At 65.9% G+C, this 25765-nt stretch overlaps 1 protein-coding gene across 1 annotated transcript in view; it reads left to right on the top strand.

The window, feature by feature from the left end:
• Positions 1 to 25765, top strand: part of LOC141972577 (complement C4-like) — a 41865-nt gene that overhangs the window by 4428 nt on the left and 11672 nt on the right. Inside the window, 23 exon segments of the mRNA XM_074930471.1 lie at positions 853 to 923; positions 2191 to 2279; positions 2855 to 2937; positions 3632 to 3728; positions 4193 to 4286; positions 5660 to 5783; positions 6334 to 6446; positions 8052 to 8222; positions 8747 to 8923; positions 12365 to 12556; positions 13522 to 13611; positions 13614 to 13697; positions 14579 to 14676; positions 17067 to 17266; positions 18236 to 18341; positions 18414 to 18484; positions 19723 to 19862; positions 21266 to 21466; positions 21548 to 21599; positions 21705 to 21794; positions 23989 to 24183; positions 24846 to 24921; positions 25537 to 25693. Coding sequence (XP_074786572.1) covers positions 853 to 923; positions 2191 to 2279; positions 2855 to 2937; positions 3632 to 3728; positions 4193 to 4286; positions 5660 to 5783; positions 6334 to 6446; positions 8052 to 8222; positions 8747 to 8923; positions 12365 to 12556; positions 13522 to 13611; positions 13614 to 13697; positions 14579 to 14676; positions 17067 to 17266; positions 18236 to 18341; positions 18414 to 18484; positions 19723 to 19862; positions 21266 to 21466; positions 21548 to 21599; positions 21705 to 21794; positions 23989 to 24183; positions 24846 to 24921; positions 25537 to 25693 — 2771 coding nt within the window.

Below are 25765 nucleotides of genomic sequence, written 5' to 3'. Positions count from 1 at the left end.
ACCCCCTATAGCTCCCACACCCCCTATAGCTCCTGCACCCCCTATAGCTCCCCACACGCCCTATAGCTCCTGCACCCCCTATAGCTCCCACACCGCCTATAGCTCCTTCACCCCCTATAGCTCCCCACACGCCCTATAGCTCCTTCACCCCCTATAGCTCCCACACCCCCTATAGCTCCTTCTCCCCCTATAGCTCCCCACATGCCCTATAGCTCCTGCACCCCCTATAGCTCCCACACCCCCTATAGCTCCTTCTCCCCCTATAGCTCCCCACATGCCCTATAGCTCCTTCTCCCCCTATAGCTCCCCACATGCCCTATAGCTCCTTCTCCCCCTATAGCTCCCCACATGCCCTATAGCTCCTGCACCCCCTATAGCTCCCACACCCCCTATAGCTCCTGCACCCCCTATAGCTCCCCACACCCCCTATAGCTCCCCACACGCCCTATAGCTCCTGCACCCCCTATAGCTCCCACACCCCCTATAGCTCCTTCTCCCCCTATAGCTCCTTCACCCCCTATAGCACCTTCTCCCCCTATAGCTCCCACACCCCCTATAGCTCCTGCACCCCCTATAGCTCCCACACCCCCTATAGCTCCCCACACCCCCTATAGCTCCCCACACGCCCTATAGCTCCCCACACCCCCTATAACTCCCCGCACCCCCATACATCTTTACCTGCCCCCCATAGGTGCTCACTCACCCCACACCCCCTCCTGCGCCCTCCCCCTATACAGCCCCCCGCACCCCCTATAGGTCCCTGTACCCCTACATCCAGCCCTGCCCCCCCACACCGCCCCCCCTTCCCCTGTACGTGCCCCTGCCCCCCATATGGATCCCATACGCCCCCAGTGCGTTTCCGCGTCTTCTCCCTGGACCCCGACCTGCGGCCGAACCCCGAACCCCTCCTGGTCACCATCACGGTGTGGGGCCGGGGGCTGGGCGGGGGGTGGCCCTGTGGGGCTGGGAGGGTCCTATGGGGCTGGGGAGGTTCTATGGGGCTGGGAGGGTCCTATGGGGCTGGGGGGATCCTATGGGATGGTCCTATGGGGCTGGAGAGGTTCTATGGGATGGTTCTATGGGGCTGGGGTGGTGCTATGGGGCTGGGGAGATCCTATGGGGTGGTGCTATGGGGCTGGGGAGGTTCTATGGGACTGGGAGGGTCCTATAGGGCTGGGGAGATCCTATGGGATGGTCCTATGGGGCTGAGGTAGTGCTGTGGGGCTGGGGAGATCCTATAGGGTGGTGCTATGGGGCTGGGGAGGTTCTATGGGGCTGGGAGGGTCCTATGGGGCTGGGGAGATCCTATGGGATGGTCCTATGGGGCTGGAGAGGTTCTATGGGATGGTTCTATGGGGCTGGGGTGGTGCTATGGGGCTGGGGAGATCCTATGGGGTGGTGCTATGGGGCTGGGGAGTTTCTATGGGGCTGGGAGGGTCCTATAGGGCTGGGGAGATCCTATGGGATGGTCCTATGGGGCTGAGGTAGTGCTGTGGGGCTGGGGAGATCCTATAGGGTGGTGCTATGGGGCTGGGGAGGTTCTATGGGGCTGGGAGGGTCCTATGGGGCTGGGGATATCCTATGGGATGGTCCTATGGGGCTGGGGAGGTTCTATGGGATGGTTCTATGGGGCTGGGGTGGTGCTATGGGGCTGGGGAGATCCTATGGGGTGGTGCTATGGGGCTGGGGTAGTGCTATGGGGCTGGGGAGATCCTATGTGGCTGGGGAGATCCTATAGGGTGGTGCCATGGGGCTGGGGAGATCCTATGGGATGGTCCTATGGGGCTGGGGAGGTTCTATGGGATGGTCCTATAGGGCTGGGGTAGTGCTATGGGGCTGGGGAGGTTCTATGGGGCTGGGGAGGTTCTATGGGGCTGGGAGGGTCCTATGGGGCTGAAGAGATCCTATGGGATGGTCCTATGGGGCTGGGGTGGCGCTATGGGATGGTCCTATGGGGCTGGGGTAGTGCTATGGGGCTGGGGAGATCCTATGGGGTGGTGCTATGGGGCTGGAGTGGTTCTATGGGGCTGGGGAGATCCTATGGGATGGTCCTATGGGGCTGAGGTAGTGCTGTGGGGCTGGGGAGATCCTATAGGGTGGTGCTATGGGGCTGGGGAAGTTCTATGGGGCCGGGGCGGCCCTATAGGGCCGCTCTATGGGGGGGTCCCCGCATCACCCCCTGCCCCCCAGAACCCCCTGGGGGCCCGTGTGCGGGAGGGGCAGCGGGTGCCGCTGGGGCCGGTGCTGAGCGACCAGATGGTGCTGCCGGACATCGCGCCGTGAGTGGGGCGCTGGGGCTTGGGGGGCTCTGGGGGGCCCTGGGGGGCCCTGGGGGCCGTGGGGCTATAGGGGGGCTGTGGGGGTGCTATATGGGGGGCTCTGGGGGGCTCTGGGGGGTTCTGGGGGCCGTGGGGCTGTAGCGGGGCTCCGGGGGGTTCTGGGGTGCTCTGGGGCACCGCCGGGGGGGTACGAGGGGCTATAGGGGGCTCTGGGGGGACTGGAGGGGGCTCTGGGGGTCCCTGGGGCCGTGGGGCTATAGGGGGGCCGTGGGGGGCCGCGGGGCTATGGGGGGGCTGTGGGGGGCCGGGGGGGTTTCTGTGGGGCCGTGGGGCTGTGGGGGGGCCGTGGGGAGCTGTGGGGCTATAGGGGGGCTGTGGGGCTATAGGGGGGCTGTGGGGGGCCGGGGGGTCTCTGTGGGGCCGGGGGGCTATGGGGGGGCTGTGGGGCTATAGGGGGGCTGTGGGGGGCCGGGGGGGCTCTGTGGGGCTATAGGGGGGCCGTGGGGCTATGGGGCGCCGTGGGGCCGGGGGGTCTCTGTGGGTCCCCGCGGGCTCCGCAGGTGCCGGTGCCGCAGCCCCGGGACGTGGCGGGTCCAGGCGCGGTTGGTCAACAGCCCCGGGACGGGCGGGGCCGCCGCCTTCGCCCTGCGGCCCTACGGTGCGGGGGCGGGGCCGGGGCGGGCCGGGGGCGGGGCCTGGCCGGGGCGGAGCCGGGGGCGGGGCCGGGCACCCCTGGCCCCCTTCCCGGGCACTCCTGGGGGACCACTGACCCCCCGCCCCTTGAAGTCCCGCCCCGCTGTCACTCCAATGCCCCGCCCCCTCTGATGCACCGCCCACGCCCCTCCCGAAGCCACGCCCACTCCTGGAGCCACGCCCCTCTATCGACGCTCCGCCCTGCCACACCCCCACCCGCCCCCACTGAGACCCCGCCCCCTGCTCCTCTCCCATGAGGCCCCGTGCCCCGCCCCCTCGCTGACGCCCCGCCCCCCACGGAGCCCCTGCCAGTCACTGGTGCTCTGCCCCCACTGACGCCCCGCCCCCACTTACGCCCCGCCCCTCGCTGACGCCCCCACACCTCCCAAGCCCGTCCCCCTCTGAGACCCGGCCCCCACGGCCCGCCCCTCCTGACGCCCCGCCCCCGGCTGACGCCCCCAACTGGGGCCACGCCCCCACTTACACCACACCCCCAAATCCCCGCCCCTCTTATCGCCCCGCCCCCTCGCTACCACCCCCAACTTGGGCCACTCCCCCGCTTACACCACACCCCCTAAGCCCCGCCCCGCCCGACGCTCCGCCCCCTCGAAGCCACGCCCCCCCCGAGGCCCCGCCCCTCACCGGTGCCCCGCCCCCAGCGCTGCCCGCGTTCTCCCTCCGCCTCGCTCCCGACCGCCGGTTCCTGCTCTTGGGGCCCGAGCCCGCCCCCCCCCTGCGCCTGCGCCTGCACGTCCGGTACCGCCCCGCCCCCCCGCACCCCAAAACCCCCCCCCAACCCCCCACACCCAGCTCCTCCCGGGACCCCCCAAACTCTGCCCTGGGACCCCCCCAAAAACCCCCCTGGGGCCCCAACCCCCCCCGATTCCCCCTGCGACCCCCCAAAACCTCCCCCGGCCCCCAACGTGCCCCCGGGTCCCCCCCAGATCCTCCCCCCCCCCCTTTCCCAGCCTCTGGGCCCCCCCAATCCTGTGCGAACTATTGGGGGGCCCCCCCCGACACCCCCCCCCCCGATTTTTGGCGACCCCCCCCCCCCCCCCCCATTGATCGCGGGGGGACGAGCGGAACCCCGTGAATTTTAGGACACCCCCTGACCCCTCTTGACTTTTGGGGGACCTCGACTGACTTTGGGGTCCCGCCCCCATTTTGGGGACCCTTCCCTGATTTTGGGGGGCGTCTCCCCCCCCCCCCCCCCCCCCCAGGTACCCGGACGGGGCGGCGGTGGGGGGCTGGGCGCAGCTGCGGGTGGGACTGCGGGGGGGCCCCTTCCTGCGGGGGCTGGAGCAGCGCGTCCAGGTAGGACCCCCCAAAACCCCGGAGGGCTCCCCGAAACCTGGGGGGGGGCCCAGCGCCCGTCTTGGGACACCCCAAAACCCCGCCTGGGACCCCGAAACCTCCCTGGGGAGCCCTAAAACACCCGGGGGGGGGCCCAGAACACTTGGAAACGTTTGGGGACATGGGGGGACATGGGGGGACACTTGGGGACATTTGGGGACATTTGGAAATATTTGGGGACATGGGGGGACATTTGGGGACATTTGGGAACATGGGGGGACATTTGGGGACATTTGGGGACATTTGGAAATATTTGGGGACATTGGAAAATATTTGGGGACATGGGGGGACATTTGGGGACATTTGGGGACATTTGGAAATATTTGGGGACATGGGGGGACATTTGGGGACATTTGGGAACATGGGGGGACATTTGGGGACATTTGGGGACATTTGGAAATATTTGGGGACATTGGAAAATATTTGGGGACATGGGGGGACATTTGGGGACATTTGGGGACATTTGGAAATATTTGGGGACATGGGGGGACATTTGGGGACATTTGGGAACATGGGGGGACATTTGGGGACATTTGGGGACATTTGGAAATATTTGGGGACATTGGAAAATATTTGGGGACATGGGGGGACATTTGGGGACATTTGGGGACATGGGGGGACATTTGGGGATATTGGGAAATATTTGGGGACATGGGGGGACATTTGAGGACATTTGGGGACATTTGGGGACATTTGGAAATATTTGGGGACATGGGGGGACATTTGGGGACATTTGGGGACATTTGGAAATATTTGGGGATATTGGAAAATATTTGGGGACATGGGGGGACATTTGGGGACATTTGGGAACATTTGGAAATATTTGGGGACATGGGGGGACATTTGGGGACATTTGGGAACATGGGGGGACATTTGGGGACATTTGGGGACATTTGGAAATATTTGGGGACATGGGGGGACATTTGGGTATATGGAGGAGTCGGGGGGACACAGGGGACATTTGGGGACATGGGGGGGTCACAAGGGGGACATGGGGGAACATTTGGGGACATTTGGGAACATGGGGGGACATTTGGGGACATTAGGAAATATTTGGGGACATGTGGGGACATTTGGAAGCATTTGGGGACATGGGGGGATTTGGGGACATCTAGGGACATGGGGGGACATGTGGGGACATTTTGAGAAATTTGGGGACATGGGGGGGGATTTGGGTATATGGAGGAGTCGGGGGGGGACACAGGACATTTGGGGAGACGTGAGGGGACATTTGGGGACATGGGGGTGACATGAGGTCATTGGGGACATGGGGGGGACATTTGGGGACACCTGGGGACATGGGAGGGACGCGGGGGGACGTGTGTCCCCCGCAGGTGACGTCGGGGGAGGCGCAGTTCAATGTCACCCTGGAGGCCGTGCTGGGGGCCCTGGGCGTGGCCCCGGGGGCGCTGCAGGGGGCGGGGCTGCGCCTGCTCGTCACCGTCGTCAATGGCGAGGGTAGGGGCGGGGCCTGGGCCAGGGGGCGGGGCCAGGGCTGAGTACCTGGGGCGTGGCTTGTGCTGGGGGGGGGAATGGGGCAGGGCAAGGGAGTGGGCGGGGCCAGGAGCAGGAGGGGAGGGGTTAGATGTGAGGGGCGGGGCCAGGGGTGGGGAGGGGCGGGGATAAGGGGACGGGTGGGCGGGGTCAGATGTGACGATGGGGCCGGGCAGGAACCGTGTGGGCGCGGCTGGGGGGCGGGGTCAGGGCGAAGGGGAGGGGCCTGGGCAGAGACGTGGGGGCGGGACTTGGGCTGGGTGGAGGGGAGGGGCCGGAGAGTGGGCGGGGGTTGAAGCGGGAGGGGCGGGGCCAGGGATGGGGAGGGGAGGGGGTAAGGGGAAGGGTGGGCGGGGCCAGGCGGGAACGGGGGGGCGGGCTGGGGGCGGGGCAGAGCCAGAGGTGGGGGCGGGGCTTGTGGATGTGTGGGCGGGGACAGGCGCTGTGTGTGCCCACCCCCGGTGAAGGGGCGTGGCCTCTGTCGGCCCCGCCCCTCCCGAGGTCCTGTGCGCAGGGGGGGAGGCGGTGCAGCAGGAGGTGGGGGTGGGGCTGGTGACCTCCCCCTGGGCCCTGGACATGAGCCCCTCCCCCCGCTTCTTCGTCCCGGGGGCCCCGGTCACCGTCCTGGTGAGTGACACGGGCGTGGCACGGGCGTGACATGGGCGTGACATGGGTGTGACATGGGTGTGACATGGGTGTGACACGGGTGTGGCACGGGCGTGACATGGGGGTTGTGTTATCACGGGTGTGACATGGGTGTGACATCGTGTGACATGGCTGTGACATGGGTGTGACACGTGTCTGTGATGTGTATGTGATATTTGTGACACGTGTGTGACACGTGCGTGTGACGTGTGTGACACATGTGACGTGTGACGTGTGTGGTGTGTGTGACGTGTCTGTGACACGTGTGTGACGTGTCTGTGACTCATGTCTGTGACACATGTCTGTGACATGTGTGAGACACGTGTGTGACGTGTGTGACGTGTGTGTGACACGTGTGTGTTACACATGACCTGTGTGTGACGTGTGTGGACAAGTATGTGTGACACATGTGTGTGTGACAAGTGTTACATGTGTGAGATGTGACACGTGTGTGACGTGTTACATGTGTGAGATGTGTGTGACATGTGTTACGTGTGTGAGATGTGTGTGACGTGTGTGACGTGTTACGTGTGTGAGATGTGACACGTGTGTGACATGTTACATGTGAGATGTGTGACACGTGTGTGTGACGTGTTACGTGTGAGATGTGGCACGTGTGTGACGTGTTACATGTGTGAGATGTGTGACACGTGTGTGACATGTTACACGTGTGAGATGTATGTGTTACGTGCGTGTGACATGTGTTATGTGTGTGAGATGTGTGTGACACGTGTGTGACGTGTTACGTGTGTGAGATGTGTGTGACACTGTGACATGTGTTACATGTGTGAGATGTGTGTGTGACACGTGTGTGACGTGTGTGTGATGTGCATGACACCTGTATCTGACACGTGTGTGTGTGATGAGTGTGGCATGTGTGAGACTCCTGTGTGTGACACGTGTGTGATGTGTAGCATGTGTGAGACTCGTGTGTGTGACACGTGTGTGATGTGTGTGACGTGTGTTTGTGACACGTGAGTGATGTCTGCGACACGTGTGTGTGGTGTGACACGTGTGTGACGTGTGTTTGTGACACGTGAGTGATTTCTGTGACACGTGTGTGTGACACGTGTGTGATGTGTGTGACACGTGATGTGTGTGACGTGTGTTTGTGACACGCGAGTGATGTCTGCGACACGTGTATGTGGTGTGTGTGTGACACGTGTGTGGTGTGTGTGACGTGTGTTTGTGACACGTGAGTGATGTCTGCGACACGTGTGTGTGGTGTGTGTGACACGTGTGTGATGTGTGATGTGTTTGTGACACGTGAGTGATGTCTGTGACACGTGTGTGTGACATGTGATGTGTGTGACGTGTGTTTGTGACACATGAGTGATGTCCGTGACACATGTGTGGTGTGTGACACGTGTGTGACGTGTGTTTGTGACACGTGTGTGATGTCTGTGACACGTGTGTGACACGTGTGTGATGTGTGATGTGTTTTTGACACGAGTGATTTCTGTGACACGTGTGTGACACGTGTGTGACCCGTGTGTGACACGTGATGTGTGTGACGTGTGTTTGTGACACGCGAGCGATGTCTGCGACACGCGTGTGTGTGACCCGTGTGTGCCCCTCCCTGCCCAGGGCCGGGTGCTGGATGCCGGGGGGGTCCCGGCGCCGGGGGTCGAGGTGCGGGTGGGGGTTGGGGTGACGGGGGCCGCCCCTCCCCCCCCCGTGACCCTGCGGGCGGGGCCCGGCGGCGCCATCGAGGTCCCCATCAACGTGCCCAGCGGGGCCCGTGGGCTGGAGCTGAGCGTGAGTGGGGCGGGGGGACATGGGGGGTCACGGGGGGACATTCGGGGACATTCGGGGACATTTGGGGACATGGGGGGGCATTGGGGGACATGGAGTCATTGGGGACACGGGGGGGTCACAGGGGGGACATTTGGAAACGTTTGGGCTCATGGGGGGGGACATCGGGGACATTTGGGGACACTTGGGGACATACGGGCCGGGGACATGGGGGGACATTTGGGGACATGGGGGGGGGGGGGCATGGGGGGCATTTGGGGACGTTTGGCGATCTTTGGGGACACGGAGGGGGATTCCCATGGGGGAGTCGGGGGGGGGGACACGGGACGTTTGTGGAGGCATGAGGGGACATTTGGGGACAGGGGGGGACATGGGGGACATTTGGGGACATTCGGGTGCACTTGGGGTCACGGGGGGACATGGGGGGGGCATTTGGGGACATTCGGGGACATGGGGACAGGGCGGGGCGACGGGGGGGACGCTTGGGGACACCGGGGCAGCTGTGTCCCCGCGTGTCCCCGCGCCAGGTGTCCGCGGGGTCCCCCCCGGCCCGGGCCCGCCTGTCCCTCGGCCCCGCGGGCGCCGTCGCGGGGCGGTTCCTGCTCCTGGGGGGCCCGGGGGGGCCCCTGAGCCCGGGGCAGCGCCTGCGCCTGCGCCTGCAGCACGTGGGGGCGCCCCCGGCCCCGCCCCGCCTGCACCTGCTGGTGAGGCCCGGCACGTGTGTGTCACGCGTGTGTCTGTCACGTGTGTGTGTCACGTGTCCATGTCACATGTGTCTGTCATGTGTGTCCCCATCACGTGTGTCCCTGTCACGTGTGTCTGTGTCATGTGTGTCCCCGGCACCTGTGTCCCTGTCACATGTGTCCGTATCACATGTGTCTGTCATGTGTGTCCCCGTCACATGTGTCCCCGTCACTTGTGTCCCTGTCATGTGTGTCTGTCACGTGTGTCCCTGTCACGTGTGTCCCCAGCACGTGTGTCCCTGTCACGTGTGTCCCTGTCATGTGTGTCCCTGTCACGTCTGTCTGTGTCACATGCGTCCCTGTCACGTGTGTCCCTGTCATGTGTGTCTGTCACGTGTGTGTCTGTCACGTGTGTCCCCGTCACATGTGTCCCTGTCACATGTGTCCGTATCACGTGTGTCTGCCACGTGTGTGTCTGTCACGTGTGTCCCTGTCACATGTGTGTGTCACGTGTCCATGTCACATGTGTCTGTCATGTGTGTCCCCATCACGTGTGTCCCCGTCACATGTGTCCCTGTCACGTGTGTCTGTGTCACGTGTGTCCCTGTCACGTGTGTCTGTGTCATGTGTGTCCCCGGCACCTGTGTCCCTGTCACATGTGTCCGTATCACGTGTGTCTGTCATGTGTGTCCCCGTCACATGTGTCCCCGTCACTTGTGTCCCTGTCATGTGTGTCCCTGTCATGTGTGTCCCTGTCACGTCTGTCTGTGTCACATGCGTCCCTGTCACGTGTGTCCCTGTCATGTGTGTCTGTCACGTGTGTGTCTGTCACGTGTGTCCCCGTCACATGTGTCCCTGTCACATGTGTCCGTATCACGTGTGTCTGTCATGTGTGTCCCCGTCACGTGTGTCCCTATCATGTGTGTCTGTCACGTGTCCCTGTCACGTGTGTCTGTCACATGTGTCTGTGTCACATGTGTCCCTGTCACGTGTGTCCCTGTCACGTGTGTCCCTGTCATGTGTGTGTGTCACATGTGTCTGTGTCACATGTGTCCATGTCACGTGTGTCTGTCATGTGTCCCCGTCACATGTGTGTCTGTCACGTGTGTCTGTCACATGTGTCTGTGTCACGCGTGTCCCTGTCACGTGTGTCCCTGTCACGTGTGTCCCTGTCATGTGTGTCCCTGTCTCATGTGTCTGTGTCACATGTGTCCGTGTCACATGTGTCTGTGTCATGTGTGTCCCCATCACGTGTGTCCCTGGCACGTGTTTCCCCAGCACGTGTGTCCATCACGTGTGTCCCTGGCACATGTGTCCCTGTCACGTGTGTCTGTGTCATGTGTCCCTGTCACATGTGTCCGTCATGTGTCCCTGTCACGTGTGTCCATGTCACGTGTGTCTGTCATGTGTGTCCATGCCACGTGTGTCCCCATCATGTGTGTCCTTGTCACATGTGTGTCTGTCACATATGTCCCCGGCACATGTGTCCCTTTCACATGTGTCCCTGTCATGCATGTCCCTGTCACATGCCTGGGTCACATGTGTCCATGTCACATGTATCACATGTGTCCATGTCATGTGTGTCCCCATCATGTGTGTCCCTATCATGTGTCACCATCATGCATGTCCCCGTCACACAAGTCACATGTCACATGTGTCCCCATCATGTATTTCCCCATCACATGTCCCCATCACCTGTGTCCATGTCGCACGTTGTGTCACACATGTCACCGTAACAAAGTCCCCATCATGCATGTCTCTATCACATGTGTCCCTATCATGTGTGTCCATGTCACATACATGTCCATGTCCCACGTGTTCCCATCACACATGTGTCCCTTTCACATGTGTTCCTGTCACATGTGTGTCCCCATCATATGTGTCCATGTCACGTGTCATGTCACATATGTCCCCATCACACATGTCACCATCACGTGTGTCCCTGTCACATGTGTCACTGTCACATGTCCCCATCACGCATATCACTAGCACACATGTCCGTATCACATGTGTCCTAATCACGCATGTCCCCATCGCATGTGTCCCTGTCACGCATGTCCCATGCCACATGTGTACCCATCGCATGTGTCCCCATCACATCTCCTTATCACATATGCTTATCACATGTCCTTATCCTGTGGCCCCATCACATGTCCTTATCACCATCACACATGTCCCTTGTCACACATGACACAGCTCATGGCATGTTCCTCGCTGCATGTTACATGTTGCCCATCTCATATTTCACACGGCACAAACACGTCATGTGGCACACGGGCATGTTGCATGTTGGGTGTGTTGCATGGCCTGCGTGAGTGTTGCGTGTTGTGTGCATCATGTGTCACATGTTACATGCGCTTGTCATGTCATCTGGCCACATCATGTGTTCCGTTACATGTTGTGTGTCACATGTGTGTGCACTTGTTGCATTACATATCACATGTTGCCTGTCACATGTGTGCAAGCTACATGTATGTACATGTTGCCCTCTTCATGTCACGTGCTGTGTTGCATGTCACGTGTCATATGTGCATGTCATGTCCTGTGAGTGTGTCATGCCCCATGTGCACATTGCGTGTCACATGTGCATGTCATGTTGCATGTCCCATGTGCGTGTCATGTCCCATGTCATGTGTCACCTGTCATTGCGTGTTGCATGTTGCACATGTCAGCTCCTGTTGCGTGTCCCATGTGCGTGTCATGTGTTGTGTGGGGGAGCTGCAGGCCAGCCACACCCCCTGTCCCCGTGTGTGTTCCCATGTCCCCATACGTGTCCCTATACATGTCCCCCTGTGTGTCCCCATGCCCCTGTGTGTCCTCCATGCGTGTCCCTGTGTGTGTCCTCATGTGTGTCCCCATGTGTCCCTGTGTCCCCATACATGTCCCCATATGTGTCCCCATGTGTGTCTCTGTGTGTCCATGTGTCCTCATGTGTGTCCCCATGTGTGTCCCCATGTGTTCCCATGTGTGTCCCCACACATGTCCCCATGTGCCCCTGTGTCCCATGTGTGTCCCTGTGTCCCCATGTGTGTCCCCGTGTCCTTCTGTGTGACCCCGTATATGTCCCCATGTCCCTATGTGTGTTCCCATGTGTCCCCATGTGTGTCCCCGCGTCCTCCCCATGTCTCTGTGTCCCCATGTGTGTCCCTGTGTGTCCCCCCATGTTCCCGTCTGTCCCTGTGTCCCCATGTGTGTCCCCATGCATGTCCCCGTGTGTCTTCCCATGTCCCCCTGCGTCTCCATGTCCCCCTGTGTCCCATGTATGTCCCTGTGTGTCCCCATGTCCACGTTTCCCCCTGAGTCCCCATGCATGTCCCTGTGTGTGTGTCCCCGTGTCCCCCTGTGTCCCCATACCTGTCCCCCGTGTCCCTGTGTGTGTCCCCATATCCCCACACGTGTCCCCCCGTGTCCCCCCGTGTCCCCCCGCGTCCCCACACGTCCCCTGTCCCCACGCGTGTCCAGGCGGTGGCGCGGGGGCGGCTGGTGGCCGCCCAAGGCGTGCAGCTGGGGACGGTGACAGAGGTGACAGAGGTGACGCTGGCAGTGACCCCGGCCATGACCCCGCGGCTCCGCCTCGTCGCCTTCGCCCCGGTCGGGGGGCGGCTGGTGGCCGCCAGCTGGGGGGTGCCCGTGGTGGGGACCTGCCACCACCAGGTCAGGGGCACTGGGAGCACTGGGAGGGACTGGGGGCACTGGGAGGGGCTGGGGGGGACTGGGAGGGACTGGGGGCACTGGGAGGGGCTGGGGAGACTGGGAGCACTGGAGGAACTGGGAGCACTGGGGGGACTGGGGCGATGGGGCCACTGGGAGGGGCTGGGGGCACTGGGAGGGACTGGGAGGGGCTGGGGGGACTGGAAGCACTGGGAGGGGCTGGTGGGGACTGGGAGGGACTGGGGGCACTGGGAAGGACTGGGAGGGGCTGGGGGGACTGGAAACACTGGGAGGGACTGGTGGGGACTGGGAGGGACTGGGGGCACTAGGAGGGACTGGGAGGTGCTGGGGGCACTAGGGGGGACTGGGGGCACTGGGAGGGACTGGGAGGGGCTGGGGGGACTGGAAGCACTGGGAGGGGCTGGTGGGGACTGGGAGGGACTGGGGGCACTGGGAGGGACTGGGAGGTGCTGGGGGCACTAGGGGGGACTGGGGGCACTGGGAGGGACTGGGAGGGGCTGGGGGGACTGGAAACACTGGGAGGGACTGGAGGGGACTGGAGGGGACTGGGGGCACTGGGAGGGACTGGGAGGTGCTGGGGGAACTAGGGGGGACTGGGAGCACTGGGAGGGACTGAGAGGGGCTGGGGGGACTGGAAACACTGGGAGGGACTGGTGGGGACTGGGAGAGACTGGGAGGTGCTGTGCAGGGCTGGGGTGACTGAGAGGGACTGAGAGCACTGGGAGGGACTGGGAGGGACTGGGAGCACTGGAGGAACTGGGAGCACTGGGGGGACTGGGGCGATGGGGTGACTGGGAGGGGCTGGGGGCACTGGGAGGGGCTGGGGGGACTGGGAGCGCCGGGGACGCTGGGGGTACTGGTCAGACTGGGAGCAGTAGGGGGAGCCGGGTGAACTGGCAGGAGCTAAGGGCACTGGGAGCACTGGTCCGACTGGTCCGACTGGGCAGGTGCGGGTGGGGGTGCCGCGGGGGACCCCCCTGCGCCCCCAGACCCCCCTGAGCCTGACGGTGGCCGTGGGCGAGGAGGGGGCGCGGCCGGGGGGGCCCCCGTCACTGTGGCCCTGGGGGTCACCGACGCCGCCCTCCTGGAGCTGGAGCCGCGGCACCGCCTGGACCCCGCCAAGGTCACCCCAAAACCGGGGCACCCCAAACCCCGGGGACACCCCCCCAAAACCTCAGAGCCCCAGCCCTGGGCACCCCAAATGCCAAGAATCCCCCCAGCTCTGGCGCCCCCCCAACCCCGGGACCCCAAAACCGCGGGACGCCCCAGCCCTGCGGACCCCAAAATTCCGAGCGCCCCCCCCGACCCTGGGATCCCCCAAACCCGGGGCGCCCAAATCCCAGGAACCCCCCAAAACTGGGACACCTCCCCTCCCCCAATCCTGCGAGCCCCCAACCCCGGGGATCCCCAAACTCCAGCACCCCAAAACGGGGGGATCCCCATATCCCAAAGGCCAACCCCCCCCCCCCCCCAAACTGGGACCCCTCAACCTTGGGACCCTCAAATCCCGGGCACCCCAAAACCTCAGAACCCCAAAACCCCGGGACCCCTCAACCCCGGGGACACCCCTAACCCTGGGACCCCCCAAAACTGGGACTCCCCCCCCCGACCCTGGGCACCCCTCAACACCGCACCCCCAAACCCTGGGGGGCCACTAAACTCTGGGACCCCCAAACCTGGGTCCCCTAAGCCCAGGAACCCCAAAATCTGTGACACTCCCCCCCCCCCCCAACACTGGGACCCCTCCAAGCGGAGCAGCTCCCCCAAACCTGGGACCCCCCCGGACCCCCCAAACCCCGGGACCCTCCAACCCTGGGAGCCCCTAACCCCCCCCCGTCCCTGTGTTCCCCCTCCCCACCTTCCCTTGGGCCCCCCCAAATCCCAAACCAGTAACTCCCCCCACCCAGGACCCCCCAAAACCCCCTGGGGACCCCCCCGTCCCCACTTTGGGGACCCCTTGGGGACATGGGGTGACCTGACGCACACCCCCCCCCCCCCCCCCAGGTGGAGGCGGTTTTGGGGAGCAGCGACTTGGGGTGCGGCCCCGGGGGTGGCCCCGACGCTGAGGGGATGTTCAGGGCAGCCGGGCTGGTGCTGGGGGGGCCCGACCCCCCCCCGGGGCCGCGTGAGTGGGGAGGGGGGACATGGGGGGGACATTTGGGGACATCTGGGGACATGGGGGCGGGGGGAGACATGGCGGGAAATTTGGGGACGTTTTGGGACGTGGGGAGACATTGGGGGGGGACATATGGGGACATGGGGGGGACATTTGGGGACATGGGGGATATTTGGGGACATGTGGGGACATTTTGGGACACTTGGGGACGTGGGGGCGGGGACATTTGGTGGAGAGATTTGGAAACATTTGGGGACATGGGGGACATTTGGGGGGACATGGGGGCGGGGGGGGACATTTGGGGACATTTGGGGACATTGTGCCGTTGGTGTCCCCAGCCCCTGGGTGTCCTCCCGCCGTGCCCCGCCCCCAGCGCTCCCTGACGCTGCTGGAGGAGCTGGGTGAGTGTCACTGTCACCTGTCCCCGTGTCCCCCTGCCCCCCCAGCCCCTCCGCTCCCGGTGTCCTTGTCCCCGTGTCCCCCAGCCCCTGCCATGGGCCACAGTGTCACTCGTGTCCCGGCACGTCCCCACGGTGCCACCCGTGTCCTCAGTGTCACCCCCATCCCCGTGATGTCACCCGTGTCCCCACAGTGTCACCCCCACGTCCCCACGGTGCCACCTGTGTCCCAGGGTGTGCGGTGTCCCCACAGTGTCACCTTCATCCCCACGACGTCACCCTTGTCCCTGCAGTGTCACCCACGTCCCCATGTGTGTCCCCATGATGTCATCCGTGTCCCCACAGTGTCACCTTCATCCCCATGATGTCACCCGTGCCCCCATAGTGTGTCCCCCCTCCATGTCCCCAGGGTGCCCCGTGTCCCTCCAGCGTCACCCCCATCCCCACGATGTCACCCTTGTCCCTAAAGTGTCACCCACGTCCCCATGTGTGTCCCTATGATGTCACCTGTCTCCCCACAGTCACCTTCATCCCCGTGATGTCACCTGTGTCCCCATGGTGTCACACCCCCCCCCATGTCCCCATGGTGCCGCCTGTGTCCTCAGTGTCACCCCCATCCCCACCCATGTCCCCCCAGTGTCACCCCCATGTCCCCATGGTGCCACCCATGTCCCCGGGGTGCCCCATGTCCCCCCAGTGTCACCCCCATCCCCGTGACATCACCCATGTCCCCATAGTGTCACCTGTGTCCCCATGGTGTCCCCCCCACTCCCCTCATCCTCATGGTGCCCTGTGTCCCCACAGGGTCACCCCCGTGTCCCCGTGGTGCCACCCGTGTCCCCACAGTTTCCCCCCCATCCCCATGATGTCACCCGTGTCCTCACAGTGTCACCCCCATGTCCCCATGATGTCACCTGTGTCCCCTGAGCGCCCCCCCATCCCCACAGTGTCACCCATGTCCCTACGGTGCCCCCCCCACCCCATGATGTCACCTGTGTCCCCACAGTGTCACCCATGTCCCCATGATGCCACCCATGTCCCCAGGGTGCCCCATGTCCCCCGGGCACCCCCTCCATCCCCACAGCGTCACCCGTGTCCCCACGGTGCCCCCCCCATGATGTCACCCATGTCCCCACAGTGTCACCCGTGTCCCCATGGTGCCACCCGTGTCCCCAGGGTGCCCCATGTCCCCCCGGCACCCCCCCCCCATCCCCACAGTGTCACCTGTGTCCCCACGGTGCCCCCCCATGATGTCACCTGTGTCCCCACAGTGTCACCCATGTCCCCATGGTGCCACCCGTGTCCCCATGGTGCCCCCCCCACCCCATGATGTCACCTGTGTCCCCACAGTGTCACCCGTGTCCCCACGGTGACCCCCCATGATGTCACCTGTGTCCCCACAGTGTCACCCATGTCCCCATGGTGCCACCCGTGTCCCCAGGGTGCCCCATGTCCCCCCAGCACCCCCCCCCCATCCCCACAGTGTCACCCGTGTCCCCACGGTGACCCCCCATGATGTCACCTGTGTCTCCACAGTGTCACCCATGTCCTCATGGTGCCCCCCCCACCCCATGATGTCACCTGTGTCCCCACAGTGTCACCCATGTCCCCATGGTGCCACCCGTGTCCCCATGGTGCCCCCTCCACCCCATGATGTCACCTGTGTCCCCATGGTGCCACCCGTGTCCCCACAGCGTCACCCATGTCCCCATGGTGCCCCCCCCATGGTGCCACCCGTGTCCCCACAGCGTCACCCATGTCCCCATGGTGCCACCCGTGTCCCCAGGGTGCCCCATGTCCCCCCAGCACCCCCTCCATCCCCACAGCGTCACCCGTGTCCCCACGGTGCCCCCCCCCCACCCCATGATGTCACCCGTGTCCCCACAGCGTCACCCCTGTCCCCCCCCGGTGTCCCCCCGCCTCCGCCCTCTCCCCATCCCTCCCTCCCCGCCCCCCGGTGTCCCCCCCCCGCGCTGAGGTGTCCCCCGTCCCCAGGGGGGGACCCGGTGCGCCGCCGCTGCTGCCGGGACGGGGGGACGCGGCTGCCGCTGCGGGTGTCGTGTCCCCGGCGGGCGCGGAGGGTGCCGCGGGCCGGGGGGTGCCGCCGGGCCTTCCTCAGCTGCTGCCGCCGCGCCCGCGGCGGGGGGGCCCGGGGGGGCGCCCCGGGGGTGGCACGAGGTGGGGGCGCGGGGGGGGCCGTGGGGGGGTGTCTGGGGTCATGGGGGGGGCCGTGGGGGGGTCGCGGGGGCACGGGAGGGTCATGGGGGGGTCAATGGGGGCACGGGGGGGGTCAGGGGGGGTCTGGGGTCAGGGGGGGGTCAGGGGGGGTCGTGGGGGGTAAATGGGGGCACGGGGGGGTCAATGGGGGGTCTGGGGTCAGGGGGGGTCAGGGCGGGTCATCGGGGTGTCAATGGGGTCATGGGGGGGTCAGGGAGGGTCATGGGGGGTCAATGGGGGCACGGGGGGGTCAATGGGGGGTCTGGGGTCAGGGGGGGTCAGGGGGGTCATGGGGGGTCAATGGGGGCACGGGGGGTCACGGGGGATCATGGGGGGTCAATGGGGGCACGGGGGGGGTCAATGGGGGGTCTGGGGTTACGGGGGGGTCATGGGGGGTCAATGGGGTCACGGGGGGTCAATGGGGGGTCTGGGGTCATGGGGGGGTCATGGGGGGTCGTGGGGGGTCGTGGGGGGTCAATGGGGGCACGGGGGGGTCATGGGGGGTCTGGGGTCACGGGGGGGTCATGGGGGGTCAATGGGGGCACGGGGGGGTCAATGGGGGGTCTGGGGTTATGGGGGGGTCATGGGGGGTCGTGGGGGCACGGGGGGGGTCAGGGGGGGTCTGGGGTCACGGGGGGGTCAGGGGGGGTCAGGGGGGGTCAAAGGGGTCACGGGGGGGTCAATGGGGGGTCTGGGGTCATGGGGAAGTCAATGGGGGCATGGGTGGGGTCATGGGGGATCATGGGGGGTCAGTGGGGGCACGGGGGGGGTCATCGGGGCATGGGAGGTCATGAGGGGTCACGGGGGGTCCCGAGGCCATGGGGGGGTGATGGGGGGTGTGACGGGGGGGTGAGGCCTGGGGGGGTCATGGGGGGGTCATGGGGGGGTGGGGGTGGGGGGGAGGGGCAGCCCTGACCCCGCCCCCCGCAGCGTTCCTGCAGGAGCTGGAGGACGAGTGGGGGGAGGGCGCCCCCTCCCGCAGTTTCTTCCCCGAGAGCTGGCTCTGGCGCAGCGTCCCCGTGAGCGGCCCCGCCAGGTGACACACCTGTCCCCTGCGTCCCCTGGGCCCCCCGAACCCCCCTGACCCCCCTGACCCCCCTGTCCCCAGGGTCACCGCGCTGCTCCCCGACTCCATCACCACCTGGGAGATCCAGGCCATCGCCGTCATCCCCGGCCACGGTCAGTGTCCCCACGGGGTCCTCAATGTCCCCACGGGGTCCCCAGTGTCCCCACGGGGTCCTCAGTGTCCTCACGGGGTCCTCAGTGTCCCCACGGGGTCCCCAGTGTCCCCACGGGGTCCTCAGTGTCCTCACGGGGTCCTCAGTGTCCCCACGGGGTCCTCAATGTCCCCACGGGGTCCTCAGTGTCCTCACGGGGTCCCCAATGTCCCCAAGGGGTCCCCAGTGTCCCCACGGGGTCCTCAGTGACCCTGCAGGGTCCCCAGTGTCACCACGGGGTCTCCAGTGTCCCCACGGGGTCCTCAATGTCCCCACGGGGTCCCCAGTGTCCCCACGGGGTCCTCAGTATCCTCACGGGGTCCTCAGTGTCCCCACGGGGTCCCCAGTGTCCCCAAGGGGTCCTCAATGTCCCCACGGGGTCTTCAGTGTCCCCATGGGGTCCCCAGTGTCCCCACGGGGTCCCCAATGTCCCCAAGGGGTCCTCAGTGTCCCCACGGGGTCCCCAGTGTCCTCACGGGGTCCCCAATGTCCCCAAGGGGTCCTCAGTGTCCCCACGGGGTCCCCAGTGTCCTCACGGGGTCCCCAATGTCCCCAAGGGGTCCTCAGTGTCCCCACGGGGTCCCCAATGTCCCCATGGGGTCCTCAGTGTCCTCACGGGCTCCCCAGTGTCCCCAAGGGGTCCTCAATGTCCCCACGGGGTCCTCAGTGTCCCCACGGGGTCCCCAGTGTCCTCACGGGGTCCCCAATGTCCCCAAGGGGTCCCCAGTGTCCCCACGGGGTCCTCAGTGACCCTGCAGGGTCCCCAGTGTCACCACAGGGTCTCCAGTGTCCCCAAGGGGTCCTCAATGTCCCCACGGGGTCCTCAGTGTCCCCACGGGGTCCCCAGTGTCCTCGCGGGGTCCCCCATCTCCCCCTCCCCCCCCAGTGTCCCCATGTCCCTCTATCACTGTCACCCCCTGGCACTGTGACCACCCCATGTTCCCCATGTCCCCAAACGTCCCCCCATGTGTCCCCCCCCCCGTCCCTCCAATGTCCCCATGTCCCCAGTGTCCTCCCACACCCCCATGTCCCCCCAATGTCCCCAAATGTGTCCCCCCATGTACCCCATGCCCCCCCCCATGTCCCCACTGTCCCCCATGTCCCCCCTCGTGTCCCCAGTGTCCCCAAATCTCCCCCTGTCCCCTGAGCCCCGTGTCCCCCCCATGTCCCCTCTGTGTCCCCAATGTCCCCCCCCGTCAGGTCTGTGCGTGGCGCCGCCGCAGCGGGTGACGGTGACGCAGGAGCTGTACGTGAGGCTGCGGCTGCCCCCCAGCACCCGCCCCCACGAGCAGCTCCAGCTCCTGCCCCACATCCACAACCGCCTGCCCCACAGAGTCAACGTGAGTGTCCCCCCGGCGCCCCCCGTGCCCCACAGACACCCCATAGACACCCCCCCGGCACCCCCCGTGCCCCACAGACACCCCACAGACACCCCCTGTGCCCCACAGACACCCCATAGACACCCCCCGGCAGCCCCCGTGCCCCACAGACACCCCATAGACACCCCCCGGCAGCCCCTGTGCCCCACAGACACCCCATAGACACCCCCCCGGCACCCCCTGTGCCCCATAGACACCCCCTGTGCCCCACAGACACCCCATAGACACCCCCCAGACACCCCCTGTGCCCCACAGACACCGCCTGTGCCCCACAGACGCCCCATAGACACCCCCCAGACACCCCCTGTGACCCACAGACACCCCCTGTGCCCCACAGATGCCCCATAGACACCCCCAGACACCCCCTGTGCCCCATAGACACCCCCTGTGCCCCACAGACACCCCATAGACACCCCCCAGACACCCCCTGTGCCCCACAGACACCCCCTGTGCCCCACAGACGCCACATAGACAGCCCCCTGGCACCCCCTGTGCCCCACAGACACCGCCTGTGCCCCACAGACGCCTCATAGACACCCCCCAGACACCCCCTGTGCCCCACAGACACCGCCTGTGCCCCACAGACGCCCCATAGACACCCCCCAGACATCCCCTGTGCCCCACAGACACCCCCTGTGCCCCACAGACGCCCCATAGACACCCCCAGACACCCCCTGTGCCCCACAGACACCCCATAGACACCCCGCAGACACCGCCTGTGCCCCACAGACATCCCTGCCCCATAGACACCCCCCAGACACCCGCTTCCTCCCAGATATCCCTCGCCCCACAGACACCCCCACCCATAGCCCCTCCTGCCCCATAGCCCCCCTGTGCCCCAGAGCTACCCCCTGCCCCCATAGCCCCCCCATCCCACAGATACCCCTGTGCCCCATAGCGCCCCCAATAGCCCCCCACAGCCCCCCCTGCCCCCCATAGCCCCCCCATCCCACAGATACCCCTGTGCCCCATAGCGCCCCCAATAGCCCCCCACAGCCCCCCCTGCCCCCCATAGCCCCCCCATCCCACAGATACCCCTGTGCCCCATAGCGCCCCCAATAGCCCCCCACAGCCCCCCCTGCCCCCCATAGCCCCCCCATCCCACAGATACCCCTGTGCCCCATAGCGCCCCCAATAGCCCCCCACAGCCCCCCCTGCCCCCCATAGCCCCCCCATCCCACAGATACCCCTGTGCCCCATAGCGCCCCCAATAGCCCCCCACAGCCCCCCCTGCCCCCCATAGCCCCCCCATCCCACAGATACCCCTGTGCCCCATAGCGCCCCCAATAGCCCCCCACAGCCCCCTTGTGCCCCACAGCCCCCCCCCGGTCCCCCCCGCCCCACGACGGCCCTGTCCCCCCCAGGTGACGGTGACGCTGGCGGTGGCCCAGGGGGTCTGTGCGGGGCTGGACGGGCCCCCCCAGCGCCTGGCGGTGCCCCCCGGGGGGGCGGTGGCCCTGCCCCTCACCCTGGTGGCCCTTCGCCCTGGGGACATCCCGGTAACTGTCACCGCCCGGGGGCCCTGGGGGGTGGGCGACAGCCTCACCCGCGTCCTCCATGTTGAGGTGAGACCTGAGACACCCCCCCCCCAACCCCTGGGGGGCCCCCCCGGCCATGGGCCCCCCCCTGACACCCCAACCCCGCAGCCAGAGGGGGAGCTGCACCTCGAGGAGACCAGCTACGTCCTGGACACCGACGGTGGGTCGGACCGGGGGGGCACCCCCGGGTGTTTGGGGGGGCCCCGGTCACCCTGGGGGACACGCGGGGACCCCCCCGGGTCCCACTGACCCCTTGTCCCCGCAGACAAGGGGGGTCGCACCCTGCAGATCCCCGGGGACCCCCCGGCCGGGATCGTCCCCGATGGGGAGTTCAGAGTCAGCGTCCGCGTCACCGGTGGGTGGGGACGGGGGGACATGGGGGGACACTGGGGACATGGGGGGGACGTTGGGGGCATGGGGGGACGTTGGGGACATGGGGGGACACTGGGGACATGGGGGGACGTTGGGGACATGGGGGGGACGTTGGGGACATGGGGGGACACTGGGGACATGGGGGGACGTTGGGGACATGGGGGGACACTGGGGACATGGGGGGGACGTTGGGGACATGGGGGGACGTTGGGGACATGGGGGGACACTGGGGACATGGGGGGACATTTGGGACATGGGGGACACTGGGGACATGGGGGAACGTTGGGGACATGGGGGGACACTGGGGACATGGGGGGGACGTTGGGGGCATGGGGGGGACATTGGGGGCATGGGGGGGACGTTGGGGACATGGGGGGACACTGGGGACATGGGGGGCATTGGGGACACAGGGGGATGGGGGGACATGGGGGGATGGGGGGACACGGGGGGGACATTGGGGACACGGGGGGACATGGAGGGACATTGGGGACATGGGGGGTGGGGGTGCATTGGGGACACATTGGGGACACGTTGGGGACATGGAGGGACATTGGGGACATGGGGGGCATTGGGGACACAGGGAGATGAGGGGACATGGGGGGACATTAGGGACACGGGGGGGACATGGAGAGACATTGTGGACATGAGGGGGACATGGAGGGACATTGGAGACACGGGGGAGACACTGGGGACATGGGGGGGACGTTGGGGACATGGGGGAACATTGGGGACACATTGGGGACACGTTGGGGACATGGAGGGACGTTGGGGACATGGAGGGACATTAGGGACATGGGGGGTGGGGGGCATTGGGGACACATTGGGGACACGGGGGGACACAGGGGAGTGGGGGGACATGGGAACACATGAGGGGCACTGGGGGGACATGGGGGGACACACGGGGGACATGGAGGGGGGGACACGGGGAGGGGCACACGCACCTTTGTTGCCCAGCAGTGACGGTGTCCCTGTCCCTGTCCCTGTCCCTGTGTGTGTCCTCACGCCTGTCCCCATGTCCCCGTGTCCGTGTCTGTCCCCACGTGTGGCCCCACATGTCCCCATCTGTGTCCCCACGCCTGTCCCCGTGTCCTCGGGCCTGTCCCCTTGTCTGATGGGTCCCCATGGGTGTCCCCCTGCATGTGTGACCCCTGTGTCCCCACGTGTGTCCCCACACGTGTCCCCACACGTGTCCCCATGTCTGATGTCTCCCCATTTTCCCCACGTGTCCCCCCACGTGTGTCCCCATGTCCCCATGCCCCGTGTGTCCCCCCACGTGTGTCCCCACGTCCCCACACCTGTCCCTGTGCCCCTTTTGTGTCCCCACGTGTCCCCATGTGTGTCCCTATGTGACCCTCACATGTGCCCCATGTCCCCACGTGTTCCTATGTGTGTCCCCATGTCCCCATCTATGTCCCCACGTCCCCCGCGTGTCCCCACGTCCCCACACCTGTCCCCATGCTCCTTGTGTGTCCCCATGTGTGTCCTTATGTGACCCCCAACATGTGCCACCTGTCCCCATGTGTCCCCATGTCTGTCCCCACGTCTGTCCCTGTGCCCCTTGTGTGTCCCCACATGTGTCCTTATGTGACACTCATGTGTCCCCATGTCCCCACACCTGTCTCCATGCCCCTTGTGTGTCCCCTTGTGTGTCCCCATGTCCCCACGTGTGTCCCCATGTCCATGGGTGTCCCCACGTATGTCCTCACGTGTGTCCCCACATGTCCCTATGTGACCCCATGTGTGTCCCCACACCTGTCCCCATGTCCCCACGTGTGTCCCCATGTCCATGGATGTCTCCACGTATGTCCTCACATGTGTCCCCACATGTCCCCGTGTCCCCATGCGTGTCCCCACACGTCCCCACGTGTGTCCCCCTGTCCCCACACCCCACGTCCTCCCCACATCTCTCCTCGCTCCCCTTGTGTGTCCCCACGTGTGTCCCCGTGTCCCCACATGTGTCCCCATGTCCCCATGTGCATCCCCACGTGTGTCCCCGTGTCCCCACGTGTGTCCCCGTGTCCCCACACCCCACGTCCTCCCCACACCTCTCCTCGCGCCCCTTGTGTGTCCCCACGCGTGTCCCCGTGTCCCCATGTGTGTCCCCATGTCTGTCCCCACACGTCCCCACGCGTGTCCCCGTGTCCCCACGCCTGTGCCCACGACCCCGGCGCCCCCAGGCCGGGTGGGGGGCTGGACGGTGCGGGGGGCGCTGGGGGGGGGGTCTCTGCTGCGCTCCCCCCGGGGGTGCGGGGAGCAGGCGCTGATGGCTCTGGCCCCCCGCGCCGCCGCCCTGCGCTACCTGGACCAGAGCGGGGGCTGGGGGGGGCTGCCCCCCGAATCCCGGCCCCGCGCCCTGCGCGGCCTCCAGAGCGGTACGGGGGGGCGGGGGGGCGTGGGGATGGGGTGGGGGGGCTGGAGGGGCTGAGGGGGGGGGAATGGGGGGATATGGGAGGGCTATGGGGGGATATGGGGTGCGGGGGGGCAAGGGGAGGGCTGTGGGGCGTGGGGGTCCAATGGGATGTGGGGGGCATGGGGGGGCTATGGGGGGGTCAGTGGGATATGGGGGGTTGTGGGGGGGCTCGGGGGTGGGGGGGTCAGTGGGATATGGGGGGTTGTGGGGGGCTGTGGGGTATGGGGCTATGGGGATATGTGGGGCTGTGGGGTGGGGGGCTATGGGGTGGGGGGGTCAGTGGGATATAAGGGCTATGGGGGTCTGGGGGGGCTATGGGATGAGGTGGGGCTGGGGTGGGGGGGGCCATGGGGACCCTGGGGGGACATGGGGGGTTATAGGGGGTAGGGGGGACCGTGGGGTGAAATAGGGGGGCTACAGGAGGGGGGGTTATAGGGGATGGGGGGGCCATGGGGGGGGCTGTGACGCTCTGAGGGGTGTGGGGCTGTATGTGGGGGGCAGCGGGGGGCACAGATCTGTGTGGGTGCCATGGTGGGTGGGGCGCGGGGGCTGGGGGGACCCCGGAGGACCCCCCCCAGGCGCTGGGGCCCCCCCCATCCCCACTGTCCCCCCGCGTCCCCGCAGGCTTCGAGCGGGTCCAGAACTTCCGCAAGGCCGACGGGTCCTACAGCGCCTGGCAGCACCGGGGGGGCAGCACCTGGTGAGGGGGGACAGGGGGACACTGGGGACACGGGGGACATGGGGGGACATCGTGGGGGACATGGGGGGTCATCTGGGGACATGGGGGGAACAGGGGGTCATGGAACAGGGGGGACATGGGACATTGAGGGGGCATTTGGGGATGGTGGGGGATATTGGGGGGACATGGGGGCGCATAGGGACATCAGGGTGACATGGGAGGACATGGGGGACACATAGGGACATGGGGGGATATTGGGGAGACATGGGGACATGTGGCAGGGACATGGGGACATTGAGGGGACATCGCGGACATGGGGGACATCGGGGGACATGGGGGGACATTGTGGGGGACATGGGACATTTGGAGACAGGGGGACATGGGGGAACAGGGGGACATGGGGACATTGAGGGGACATGGGGACGTTTGGGGATGGTGGGGGATATTGGGGAGACATCAGGGTGACATGGGAGGACATGGGGGACACAAAGGGACATTGTGGGGGACATGGGGGGACAGGGAAACACATGGGGGGACATAGGGGACAGGGGGACATCGGGGGGACCATGGAGCATGAGGGGGCCATGGGAGGGACAGGGGGTTCCCCGGGGACATGGTGGCAGCGGGTGTCCCCAGGCTGACGGCGCTGGTGCTGCGGGTGCTGGCCCTGGCCCGTCCCTACCTGCCGGTGGCCCCGGGTGGCCCCGGCGTGTCCCTGCGGTGGCTCCTGGAGCAGCAGCGGCCCGACGGGACGTTCCGCGAGAGCGAGCCCGTCCTGCACCGGGAGATGCAGGTGGGACACAGGCACGGGCCACCGCCCCGGCCACCTTCAGGGTCACAGCTGCAGCCCCCTCCATGGCCACCT

Source organism: Athene noctua, chromosome 34 (genome assembly GCF_965140245.1).
Source record: "Athene noctua chromosome 34, bAthNoc1.hap1.1, whole genome shotgun sequence".
Classification (NCBI taxonomy): Eukaryota; Metazoa; Chordata; class Aves; order Strigiformes; family Strigidae; genus Athene; species Athene noctua.
This window is presented reverse-complemented; position numbering and strand designations above follow the sequence as displayed.